General features: G+C 37.0%; 1 protein-coding gene across 1 annotated transcript; it reads left to right on the top strand.

Moving 5' to 3' along the window:
- Positions 1–7971: 7971 nt before the first annotated feature.
- On the top strand, positions 7972–8928 carry LOC123278120 (olfactory receptor 5A1-like). Its single transcript, XM_044750523.2, has one exon. The coding sequence runs from the start codon at positions 7984–7986 to the stop codon at positions 8926–8928; it is 945 nt and encodes a 314-aa protein (XP_044606458.2). The 5' UTR covers positions 7972–7983.
- The last annotated feature ends 4873 nt before the right edge of the window (positions 8929–13801 follow it).

Consider the following 13801-nt stretch of genomic DNA (forward strand, 5'->3'; position numbering starts at 1 on the left):
TCCTTCCACATCCTATTTTTTGGGGTTTCAATCATGAAAGGAATGTTCTATTTTGTCCTATACTTTCTTTTCATCTATTGAAATGATAATATGAATTTAATCTTTCATTCTATTAATATGGTGTATCACATTTACTAATTTGTGCATGTTGAAGCATCCTTCCATCCCAGGGATAAATCCCAGTTGGTCAAGTGGTGTAATCCTTTTACTATGTTGTTGAATTCAGTTTACTAATATTTCATTGGGAATTTTTGCATCTATATTCATGATGGATATTGGTCCATAGTTTTCTTTTCTTGTGGTGTCCTTATCTGGCTTTGGTATCAGAGTTATGCTGGCGTCATAAAATATGATTGGAAGCTTTTCTTCTGGTTCAACTTTTTGGAAGAGTTTGAGAAGGATTGGAACTAATTCTACTTTAAATATTTGGTAGAATTTGCCAGAGAAGTCGTCTGGTTCTGGGGTTGTCAGTATTAGGTTTTTCATTACTGATTCAATTTTCTTAATCACTATTGTTGTATTCAGATTTTCTACTTTTTCCTGATTCAGTCTTAGTAGGATGTATCTTTCTAGGAAATTACTTATTTTTTCTAGGCTATTCAATTTGTTGGCATATAATTGTTCATAGTAGTCTCATGATCTTATATATTTCTGTAATATCACATGTAATGTCACTTCTTTCATTTCTGATTGTACATATTTGAGTATTCTGTCTTTTTTTCTTAGTCTCACTAAGGGTTTGTCAACTTTGTTCATCTTTTTGAAAGCCAGCTCTTAACTTTGTTGATTTTTTTCTATTGTTTTTATAGTCTCTATTTCATATTTCCACTCTAATTTTTGTAATTTATTTGCTTATACTTACTTTAGGCTTATTTTTTTCTTATTTTCTATTTCCTTGAGGTGTAAATTTGGGTTGTTATTGAGAGTCTTCTATTTTCTTAACCCATGCATTTATTGCTATAAACTTCGCTGTCAGAACTGCTTTTGTAGCATCCCACTGGTTTTGGTGGGTTATGTTTCCATTTTCATTTATTTCAAGATATTTTTGATTTCTCTTTTGATTTCTCTGTTGATTTCTCATTTGACCCATTTGTTGTTCAGAAGCGTGTTTAGTTTTCACATATTTGTAGATTTTCCAGGTTTCTTCTTGTGAATTTCTAGTTTCACACCAATCTTTTCAGAAAAGATACGTGGTATGATTTCAATCTTAAATTTGCCACCACGTGTTTTGTGTCCTGTCATATGATCTACCCTAGAGATATTCTGTGTGCACTTCAGGAGAATGTGTGTTCTGCTGCTATTGAATAATGTGTTCCATAAATGTCTAAGTCCATTTGTTCTAATGTGATTCAAGTCCAATGTTTCCCGGTTTTTGCTGAGGAAGAATCGCCCTGAGCTAAATCTGTTGCCAATCTTCCTGTTTTTTTGTATATGGGCTGTCACAACAGATGGCCACTGACAGATGGAGTGGTGTGTAGGTCTGTCCATGCCTGGGAACCATAGCCAGGCCACCAAAGCAGAGCACACCAAACAACCACCAGGGCTCACCTCAAACATTTCTTTTTTGATTTTCTGTCTGGATGATCTATCTATTCTTGAAAGTGGAGTACTAAAGCCCTCTACTATTATTGTGTTGTTGTCTATTTCTCCCTTTAGATTTGTATTTGCTTAATATATTTATGTGCTCTCTTTTGGGTGAATATAGATTTATGTTTTTTATGTATTCTTGATGAATTGACCCCTTTATCATTATATAATGACCTTCTTTGTCTCTTGTTTCTATATTTGCCTTTGTCTATTTTGTCTGATATAAATATAGCTATTTCTGCTTTCTTTTGGTTTCCCCTTGTGTGGAATATCTTTTTACATCCCTTCACTTTGAGCCTATGTGTGTCTTAAAGCTGTAGTGTTTCTCTTGTTGGCAGCATATAGTTGAATCTTATTCTTTGTTGTTGTTGTTGTTGTTTTCTGCTTTATCTCCCAAAATCCCCCCAGTACATAGTTGTATATCTTAGTTACAGGTCCTTCTAGTTGCGGCATGTGGGACACCGCCTCAACATGGCCTGATGAGCGGTCCCATGTCCACACCCAGGATCCGAACCAGTGAACCCCTGGGCCGCCATAGCAGGGTGCGCAAACTTGACCACTCGGCCACAGGGCTGACCCTGAGTCTTATTCTTTTATCTATCCAGTAGTCTGCCTTTTGATTGGTGAATTCAATCCATTTACATTTAGATAGACTATTGATATGTAAGGACTTACTAATGTCCTATTATTAATTGCTTTCTGGATGTTTTATATTTCCACTGTTTATTTTTCCCCTGTTTCTGCCTACGTTTGTACATTAGTGATTTTTCGTGGTTGTATGCTGTTACTTCTTTCTTTGTCTTTTGTGAATGTACTCTAGGTTTTTGCTTTGTGGTTACCATGAGGCTTATATAAAAATCTCATAGAGAAAGCAGTCCATTTTAAGTTGATGGCAACTTAACTTCGATTGTCTACAAAAGCTGTACCATTTTAATCCCCCCCTTTTTTTCTCTCTTTTTTTTGAGGAAGATTAGCCCTAAGCTAACTACTGCCAGTCCTCCTCTTTTTGCTGAGGACACCTGGCCCTGAGCTAACATCCGTGCCCATCTTCCTCTACTTTATATGTGGGACGTCTACCACAGCATGGCTTGACAAGCAGTGCCATGTCCACACCTGGGATCCGAACTGGCGAACCCCGGGCCGCCAAGAAGCAGAACGTGCGAACTTAACTGCTGTGCCACCAGGGAGCCCCTTTTATATTATTTAATACCATTGTTTACCTCCTTTTATATTGAGTATTCTTTAAAAATTATAGTAGTTATAATTATTTTTAATACACTTTTAAGCTTTATACTATAGTGAAGTGGTCAACATACCATCCTTTTACAGAATTAGAGTTTTATAATCTGGCTATATATTTATGTTATCATTGTTTTGTATACTTTCATATGTTTTTGTGACACTGATTAATGTCTTTTTTATTTCACCTTGAAAAAATCCTTTCAGCGTTTTTTTGCAAGACAGGTGCAATAGTGATGAACAATCTCAGCTTTTTTGTTTCTGGGGAAGTCTTTTTTTCTCTTTCATATCTTAAGTATAACTTTGCTGGATAGAGTATTTTTGGCTGGCAATTTTTTCTTTCAACTCTGAATATGTCATTCCACTCTCTCCTGGCCAATAGGGTGTCTGCTGAGTAAACTACTGATAGCTTAATGGGGGTTCCTTTGTAGGTTACAATTTTTTTCTCTTATTGTTTTTAGGATTCTCTATGTTTGATTTTTCACAGTTTTATTACAAAGTGTCTTGATGAAGGTCTTTTGACGTGAGATAATAGGTTAACCTGTTAGCTTCATGAACTGGATGCCTAGTGTCTCCCCATGTTTTAGAGGTTTTTGGAATTATTTAATTAATTTTCTACCCCCTTCTGTTTCTTTTCTCTTTCTCAACCCCAATTATCCTAATTTTGTTTTGATTGAATCTCATAGATCATGTAGGCTTTCTTTGCACTTTTTCATTCTTTTTTTTTCCTCTGCCCTGACTGGGTTATTTCAAATTTTCGGTCCTCTAGCATAACTTATCTGTCTTCCATTTGCTCCACTCTACCACAAATGCTCACTATTGCATTTTTCATTTTATTCACTGAATTCTTCAGCTGCAGAATTACTGTTGTGTTCCTTTTTATAATTGCTAACCCTTTGGTAAGTATCTCATTTTGTTCATTTTTTTCTGATCTCAATAAATTGGTTTTCTGAGTTTTCTTACAGTTCATTGAATTTTTTCAAAAGAGCTATTTAAAATCTTTATCAAATAGGTCTCAAAATTCTGTGCCTTGGAGCTTGATTCTTGGAGAATCATTGTTAACTTTAGTGATGGCATGTTTTCTTTATATTTCATGTTTTTTGTAAGTTTGCACTGCTGCTTAAGCATTTGAGGCAGCAGACATCTCCTTAAAGCTTGCTAGTTAACTTCAGATAGGGTATACTGTCATTGGTAGTGTTATATATGAGGTTTTCTCTCCTTTGTATGGGTAAATCTGCCCCACCCTTCTTCCTCTCTCTCGTAACAAAATTCTTAAGCTAATGTGTCTTTTCTGTTCTTATTACTCACCAGGCTGGCTATCTGAAGTCTCTTTTTTGTTTTCCAGAATGTGACGCTACAGCTGATGTTTTTGGTTTCTCTCTTACGCACAGACTCAAGTCTATTTTTCTGAGAGCAATCAGTTTACCAGATTTACTCTCACTGCTACCCATGGAAATGTGCACAAAAGCCAGTTGTAGAGTAGGGAGAAGTGTGGGTTTAGCACTGGGAGGTTGGGATTTGTGATGGATCCAGTCAGGAGATCCTGCATAAGGTACTCCTGGAGGCTCATGTTTAAACTTTCTGCTGAAATCCTGAATGCAATCAGCACAAACTGTGTAACATTATTGCCCTTTAATATTCTTACCTGCTTCTTTCCTGATCTTCCTTCTCCCTCCTGTCATGTACTACCATTCCCAGTAGTCTAGGTACTTCTGGAGAGAAATGGGTTTCTCCAGCTGCGACTAGCACTACTGGGGTAGCTGGGTACTCCCTCACTGCTATTTTTCCCTGTGGAAGTGTTCACCACTGCTAAAGTTTATCTTGCACAGTGTGCCTTGAGAGGGGTGGTGCTGGCACAGCTCCTTTCATTGTCTTCACTGTGACCAAACTCACGTGTTTTTTCTGCTCCATTATGGTGCTGGAATCCCTTCTTCGCAGGGCTGGGCTTCGTTGCTGAGAGACAAAGTCTGTCTCATTCATGGTTGTCTGCCCAAGTCTTCAGCACTCTCCAGGCTTTACCTGACTGTGGCCAAGATAGGTTGGGGCAATTTTGCTGAGTCCTGCTGATTCTGAGGTCTGTCTGCTTAGTATTGGATTTTCAGGTGGGTGAGAGTCCTCCTGTGCCTCTTGGTGCATGGTGCTGGATACTCCAACTCACAAAGGTGCTTTTGTTTGTGGATGGACATCCAATTCATTGTTACAAAAGCAAAACAAAATCAGAGAATGTCTTTCTCTGCTAAAATGCTGATGTCACTCCTTTCTTGGATCATTTTACTCTCATCCATCTACTTAGAGAAATACGCCATGTAAATATCATCATGATTATGACCTCAAAAACACCAAGTCAAAATTTTTTGTTTAAAGGGATTCTGGGTTGGTGTTGCCTTCAAAGCATCTGGCAAGTGACATAAATCATTTTTGGAACAACAGATTTTAAACTCAAGCATTATGAATTCCCACAGATAAATTTTAAAGAAACATGTACTTAAGATGCCAGGGGCCGGCCCCATGGCCAAGTGGTTAAGTTCATGCTCTCCACTTCAGCTGCCCAGGGTTTCACTGGTTCTGATCCTGGGCACAGTCATGGCACTACTCATCAAGCAATGCTAAGGCAGTGCCCCACATAGCACAACCAGAGGTGCTCAAAACTAGAATATACAGCTGTGTACTGGGGGTGCTGTGGGGAGAAGAAGAAGACGAAGAAAAAAAGGAAGCTTGGCAACAGATGTTAGCTCAGGTGCCAATCCATAGGGAAAAAAAAGATATAAAAATTACTAAAGATACAAATGAACAGGTCACCTTAACTAAAGTCAGCAATAACATCCAACTATAGAATGATGCATGCAAAACCATGTATTTCTATTATTAGAAAATAATAATTTTAATAAGTAAATTAGAAATGTTTAAATAAAGGATGCTATGGAAAATGTGATGAAAGAGTGAGACTATCAAAGCTGACCATTTGAGTAATGAAGAAAATAGATCCGTTAGAGAGAAAATAAAATATTATGATTGAAATTTGAAGTTCAATGGATGACTTAGGCAATTCGCACAACTTATAATAGAATGAACTTACTGGAAGATAGATCTGTAAAAATTAAACAGAACACAGTAGAGACATACAAATAATGAATGTTTCAGTGATGTGGGAGGTAGAGGAAGAAGTTTCAACACACCTCTAATTGGGGTTCCAGAGGAATATAATACAAATATGGAGGCAATTTTCATTGTACTATCTGCGTTTAGTAGACAGCACATGAGGCTTAAGGTTACCATATTGAATGAGTAGACATTACAGGAAGCTATGAATTTATCCATGAGTAGAAGGAGAAGAACAGCACATATTGTAACTGCTCAATAAATCTTTTTGTCGTCATGACTGTTGGCTAAGATGGTGATGGTGATGATGATGAAGAACACAATTTTTTGCTCTGTCCTCACAAAACTCTCCCTCCATTCAGTCTCTCTGTGGACAGAACCACATCTATGTCTAGGTTGGTAAATATATAGTCTATCTGCTCCCATTTCTTCTTCTATGTTGATGGAAAATATCTTGATTTTCTTTTCTAATTAATCTCTTCATTCCTTCAGAATTTTTCTCAAAACAGTGCACCATGAAACAATGACTGATTTGATCTTAGGAAATTCATACTTCTACATTACTTCTCAGTCTACAGCCTTATGCTTCTATGGGGATTTTTTTTTCTTTTCAATAATTTTTGGAACTAGGAGGTTAGGAAATGTTTTTGGAGAAGGAAGACATTATGGATGGCTAATGTTGACACATGTTTATAGTTCACAGACATAGCTTATTCCATTAATGTCACAGCCTTTCTCCAGTGAAATCTCCAAGACTTCTAATTTTATCCATGTACACAACTCCGAGGCAATATTTGATATCTATTTTCTACCTTTCACAGCTTCCCATTATTTTCCTTCTAGTTAGAGTTCATCTGAATAAAAATGTGTATGTGTTGGGAGATGTTCTAATAATTATCTGAAGAGATGACTGCTATTGCATCTTGAAGAGGGTATACAGTGCCTGAGGCAAAAATATTTTTTTGGCTGTTTATCATTTGGCCTGAAGACTTAGTGCTTGCCTTCCCTGGACTGGCTCCAATAAGAAAAAGAGAAAGAACTTCCAGAAATCCTGCGTCTGCTTCCTAATCTCCATATCCATTGCCTAAACATCTCAACTCTTACATGAGATCAAGTCACTTTTATTTGTAGAAGTCTTTTACCTGGGAATGATGAATAGACTGGAGTGTGATTGAGAATCCAATAAAACCACATGTAAAGGTGGTAAGTAGTTGCAGTGTCCTGGATACTGTGTCTAAAGTTTCCAACATTTTCATAAGTATCACTGACCCGAAGAAGATCAAGAATCACTATCCTAGACAGTTTAACTTATAAGTATCTCTGATTTGAGGAAATAAAAATCTTCATCTGCAATGATGGGTGCATAATGACCCTTACAACCTTGTCTTATCTAACTTCTCTGAGCCTTCTTAGCGTCATTAAGAAGTGTAAGTCACATCCATTTCCAAACTGCCTCTTGGTATGTGACTCTTCCCACCATATCATTGCATTATTCTTATGTCTCTTGAGGCATTATGAGAGCAGAAAGGCAGTTACAGAATTGTCCACCTTCCTGATTACATTAATTGAATATTAGTTCCCAAGGAGATTTTAAAGAGCCCCTACTTTGTCATCACTTAACTATAAGGTCCAGCATGATTCAGGGACTTTTTCAAGCACTGAATTAAATTCAGAGCCAGGACTTATCATACTCCTTCTGTTTCACAATATAGAGATCTGGCAGCATTTTCCTACCTTACTCTATTTCTAATTCTCATATATTTGTAAAATTGTAAGGGAAAAACATGAAATTAAGACATTTTAGGAGATAATGTACTAATCACGTTCATTTACTGTGTTTTGCCCCCAAAGAAAATGACTATTTATGCAAGAAAACTTTTAGTTAAGTTTGGTGAATATACATAAAAGACACAGATTAATTCAACACTGATGATTTAAGATGTATATTTAGTGAGCTGTGTGACTGGGAAGAAATGAAAACAATTTTTTTGAGTTTTTTGAAAATGAATCCATTTCCTTCTTTCAATTTTTTCTCAGCAGATCTCAACAAGCAGGACCATGGAAGAAAATAGAAATCACACTTCTGTGGCCATGTTTGTTCTCCTGGGACTCTCAGATGAAAAAGAGCTGCAACTTATCTTCTTCCCAGTCTTCCTAGGGATCTACCTTGTGACCCTCCTCTGGAACCTGGGTCTCATCATCCTAATCAGGATGGACTCCCACCTGCACACACCTATGTACTTCTTTCTCAGTTTCCTGTCATTTATAGACATCTGCTATTCTTCTTCCACCAGCCCAAGGATGCTTTCAGACTTCCTAAAAGATGAAAAAATGATTTCATTCATTGCCTGTGCCACCCAGTATTTTGTTGCATCCTGGATGTGTCTGACGGAGTGCTGTCTCTTGGCTGCCATGGCCTATGACAGATATGTTGCTATTGGTAGGCCTCTGCAGTACTCAGCGGTCATGGCTCCTGGCCTCTGTCAGAAGATGGTTGCTGGGGCCTGTGGGAGTGGTTTCCTTAGTAGCTTAGCGGAAACAATCCCTTGCTTTCATCTCTACTACTGTGGGCCCAATATCATTCCAAATTTCTTCTGTGACATAACCCACATCATATCCTTGTCTTGCTCCAATCCCTTCATCAGCCAAATGATTCTTTTTCTGGTGGCTTTTTTTATTGGGTTCGGTTCTTTTCTTGTTATTCTCTTGTCCTATAGTTTCATTGCAGCTTCCATCCTGAAAATATCCTCCGTAAAAGGTAGTGCCAAGGCCTTCAATACCTGTGCCTCCCACTTGGTAGTTGTGACAATCTTCTACGGAACAGGCCTCTCAGTGTACATGCATCCTAACTCTGGTCACTCTGAGAAACAAGACAAGGTTCTGTCAGTGTTCTATGTTATCCTTATCCCCATGTTAAACCCTCTTATCTATAGTCTGAGGAACAAGGAGATCAAAGAGGCCCTCAAGAGGGTGATAAAGAGGGCAAAACATTTACTTCAGTAAGAACATATTTGAGCAGGTGTTACCCTAATAAGGAAAACAGTGGTAAGAACATTCAAGTAAACTTTTGTAGGTCACAAGACTAAGTATAGAGAAGTGAAAACCTGACTCCTTGATTTCGGTTGCCATTATATTTAGCTTCCACCAGCAAGTGATCTGTCTGAGGCAATGTCATCAACATGGAAATCAGTTTGTTAGACCCAAGTAGATGAAAAGCTTTCTTTTGAGAACACAGCTTCCAATAGCTGTTATCACTATTGCAGACAAATGACAAGACCCTAGGAAGTCATGCACATGATTCTTTCCTCTACAGTTTTTATGATTGCTTTTATTTATTTTCAATTTTTCAGCATTATTTATATTTCTATAAAAAGAAAATAAAATAATGTATCAATTTTTATGTGTGAAAGTTAAAAATAATTTAAAGTGAATACTTTATCATCTTAATTCTAAACAGAGAGAGAGAAAGTCAGCATTAGAGAGAGGGATACAGAAAGAGAAAGCTGGAAAGAGAGAAAGAAACAGAGAGGGACACATACACAGAGAGAAAGAGAGGAGAGAGAAAGGGAAGAGAGGGAAAGAGAGAGGCTGGAAGGTTAAGGCAGGAGAGTAGACAAAAGGAGAGGAGAGGGAGAAGGATTGGTCTGGCTTTATTTCCAAATAATCTTGTTCCATTTATATTACTCTTCGAAATTTCTTGTGAAGTAAATTGTGAAAAACAGTTGGGAGAAAGGAATGGTAGAAAGAAGGGGCTTTTTTTTTTTTTCTGAAGAAGATTCACCCTGATCTAACATTCATTACCAGCCTTCTTCATTTTTTGCTTGAGGAAGATTAGTCCTGAGCTAACATCTGTGCCAGTCTTTCTCTATTTTGTGTGTGGGCTGCCGCCTCAGAACAGCTGATGAGCGGTATGCCCATGCCCAGGATCCAAACACGTGAACCTGGGCTGCAATGTAGAATGCACAGAACTTAAGCATTATGCCACTGGGCTGGCTCCCAGAAGGGGCAATTTTAAGGTCAAGAGTTGGGGAGAGTCTCAGAGGCTAGAAAGAAGTCAAAGGCATCAATTTCTGGTCATAGGTAGCCTAGAGCAAGCTTCATGGTAGCTTCCAAAGATGATGCAAGACTAAGAAACGAAGGCTGTTATGGTATGTCTAGGGAGGCAGAGCCTGAGTCCCAGAGATGGGAGCTTCACAGGAACTCCAGGGCCTTCAGTATGACCAGGGAGAAGCAGAGCCACCAGCCTTGGAGAGTCCAACTAAGAGAATTTAAAGAAAATTTTAAAGAGAGATTTTTCTTCAGACAAGAGGTTGTAGGCTAAACTTCGTACATGTTACATTATTATTTACACAACTCTTTACACTTAATTAGTTACATTGTATAGATGTGATTTTTTTCTACTATCATGTGCGGTTCGCAGGTGAGAAATTATCTCCATGTCACAGATAGAACCTTTGGGCATATTTTGTTCTGCCACGTTCCTTCCAGGGTAGCAACAATCCATCTTTGAGTTCACAAAGTATCATGTGTGGAACATAAATGGTTCTTACTGACAGGAAACGTCCTTCATTGCTTGTCCCTGCGCCCAACTTCTACACTTTTGGTGTTACATATTTAAATCTATCTTAAGAATCTATTCAGGTTAAAACATTAAATTTTTAAAGTTCTTATCAGAGTGAATAAATAACTACTAACCAATTATCGAGTTTTAAATCAAATAATTAAGTCATTAACCCATCAATACCTTTCTCCCTAAAAGTAAGGTTACCTGAAGGACATCAAACCATGAGTGGGAACTTCCTAAAACATCTATGTATCCCTAATAATGGCAGGGTAGATGAGTTCCATTTTAAAAAAAACACAAAAAAACAAAAAGCAAAAGTTTGTGAGAATGATCGAAGTGGATATTTTTAATGAAGGATTAGTAATACAGCATAATATGTCAGAAAGAACTCCAATTCAGTGTAAATATATTATACCTATTTTAATAGAAGGCATGCTGTGTGCTTCACTCTCTGATAACTGCCTTATAAGCATTATCTAATTTGATTCTATGAAGAGCTACTCTATGAATAGCTGATACTATGAGCCCATTTTACAGGTGACAATAGTGAGGCTTGAAGAGGTTAATTTGCTCAAGGTCACATAACCAAGAAATAGAAAGGTGGAATTCAACCCAGATTAGCTAATACCAATGCCCATGGTATTAACCATGATGATCTGTGACTCTGTCTTGAGTTACTTTTATCGTATTCCTTATTGCTTCAATTTCCTCACCTACGTGTAGCAAATCATGCCATGTCTGCCTCACATGGCTGCTGTTATTGATTCAAGTCAGGGAGTTGAGAAAATATATGTATCTAAAATGAAAGTGGTTTGTAAACAGGGAAGTGTCCAAACATCTAATTTTTGTTATCAAGTTGTATTGTCAGTCACCTGTGTCATCTTTGGCAAATCTATTAACTCCACTGGCCTCAGGTAATCACCTTGAAAATGATGGTATTCCACTGGATGCTCTCTAGGTCCTTTCCAGCTCAAATGTCTCCATGTTCATTAAAAGGAAAGCTATAATCATGAGCTAATAATAGGACCATGGGGAAGTGTGGAATTGAATCATAAGGGACGTGGCAAATTGGGGCATGAAACTAGCATGGAAAAAACTCCATGACATTCATGAGTCCGGAGAGCAAGTATCTGGAGAGTTTTCTCCCTGTAACTGTCTTTTTTCCTTTCACCTCTGCCCTAAGAACACATATGAGAGGATCCCCAGTGGTGGGCATTTCTTTGGCTGTAAGTAGACAGCCAATTTCATGGCCAAAAGTCCCCATCTTGGAGTGCAGTGTGGCCTACCTAAATAATTCTTTTGAAAAGAAATAAGAAATTTCAACTTTGGCAAGAACTCTTTATCCTGGGGGATGTAGGTCAAAGTGAGAGGGCAAGACTTAAAGAAAACAGTGGATTCTGTCCTATCTCAACATCCATGTGATTCTTCCAGTAAGACCTAGGCAGAGTAAGATTTATGGTTCTCATAAGTTTCATGAGATTTATGTTATCTGCCATTCTTTAACTCTTCCCTCTCCCTCACTTCCACACCCTCCACTTAGGGGTTCTTCTTTGTGTTCTCTTTCTCCTCACCCAAATTCTCTGACCTTCAGTGAAAAGAGGAATCTCTAAACTGAAATATCAGGTATTACTCTGGAGTGAGAGGCGGATGTTGAGTTCTACTTCTGCAATTTCTTAATTATGTGGTCTTGAACTCTGTTGACTTCTGTTTTTCACTTGTAAAATGGGGATAATAGGATTATCTTTAATGTAGTGAGACCATATCTATAAAGCCTAAGACACTGTAGAAGATAATAGTACAGCACTGAATCAAAAATAACAATTTTCTCAATTTCAGAGAAATTAGCTAATATCAAAACGTTTGTCAAGTATGCTGCTCTCACCACTCTTATTCAAAATAGTATTAGAAGTTCTAACCAGAGCAGTTAAGAAAATGAAACAAAATGTATCCAAATCGTAAAGAAAGCAGTTAACACATCACTATTTGCAGTTGACACAATTATATGTATAAGAAAACCTAAAATTCATGAAAAGACAATTAGAAATAATCAATGAGTAGAGTAAAATTTAGTGTACAAAATCAATGTACAAAAATCAGTTGCTTTTTTATACACTAACAATGAACTAGCAGAAAGAGAAATAAAAAATATAATTTCATTTAAAATAGTAACAATAACAATAAAATACGTAGAAATAAATTTAACCAAGGAAGTGAAAGACTTGTACACAGAAAACGATAACACAGTGTTGAAATAATTCAAGGATGATAGAAGCAAATGGAATGATATTTCGTGCTCGTGGAGCACAACTGAGTTCTGAACAGTGATTTTATATCCCGCAAATTTACTGCATTGGTTGATTACTTCCAACCCTTTTTTGGTTGAGTCTTTAGGATTTTCTACATCCAAGTTTATATCCTCTGAAGATAACGACAATTTTAATTCTTCCTTCTCAATTTGGATGTCTTATATTTCTTTATCTAGCCTGTTTACTCTATTTAAGACTTTTAGTACTAAATTGAATAAGAGTAGTGGGAGCGAGCACCATTGTCTTGTTCCTAACAGAGGAAAAACTTTGTTGTTCACCATTGAGCATAATGTTAGCTGTGGGTTTGTTTTATATGGCCTTCATTATGTTGAGGTATGTTCCTTGTATATCTAATTTTTGAGGGTTTTAATCATGAAAGGATGCGATATTTTGTCCAATGCTTTTTCTGCATCTATTGAGATGATCATATGATTTTTATCTTTCATTCTCTAAATGTGGTGTATCACATTTATTAAATTGGACATCTTGAACCTTCTTCCTCTCCAAGGATAAATCCCACTTGGTCATAGCTTTGGTGTGAGTGTAATAGCGGCCTCCTAAAATGTGATGGGAACTATTCCTTCCTGTTCAATTTTTTGAAAGTGTTCAAGAAGGATTGGCATTAATTTGGCAGAATTTGCCAGAGAAGCCATCTTGTTCTGAGGGTTTCTGTATCAAGAGGTTTTTGATTGCTGATTTCATCTCCTTACTCATCTTTTTCTGTTCAGATTTTCTATTTCTTCTTGATTCAATCTTGATAACTTGCATATTTCTAGGAAGTTATCCATTTCTTATAGATTATCCAATTTATTGGCATATAGTTGTTCATAGTAGTCTCTTATGATCTTATGTAGTTTTGTAATATCACTTGTAATGTCTCCCCTTTCATTTCTGATTTTATTTCAGTATACTTTTTTTTCTTAGCCTATCTAAAGATTTGTCAGAATAGTTTATTTTTTGAAAACTACCTCTTAACTTCATTGATTATTCTTATTGTTTTTTGGTC

The sequence above is a fragment of the Equus asinus genome, unplaced genomic scaffold (genome assembly GCF_041296235.1).
Source record: "Equus asinus isolate D_3611 breed Donkey unplaced genomic scaffold, EquAss-T2T_v2 contig_800, whole genome shotgun sequence".
In the NCBI taxonomy this organism is placed as follows: Eukaryota; Metazoa; Chordata; class Mammalia; order Perissodactyla; family Equidae; genus Equus; species Equus asinus.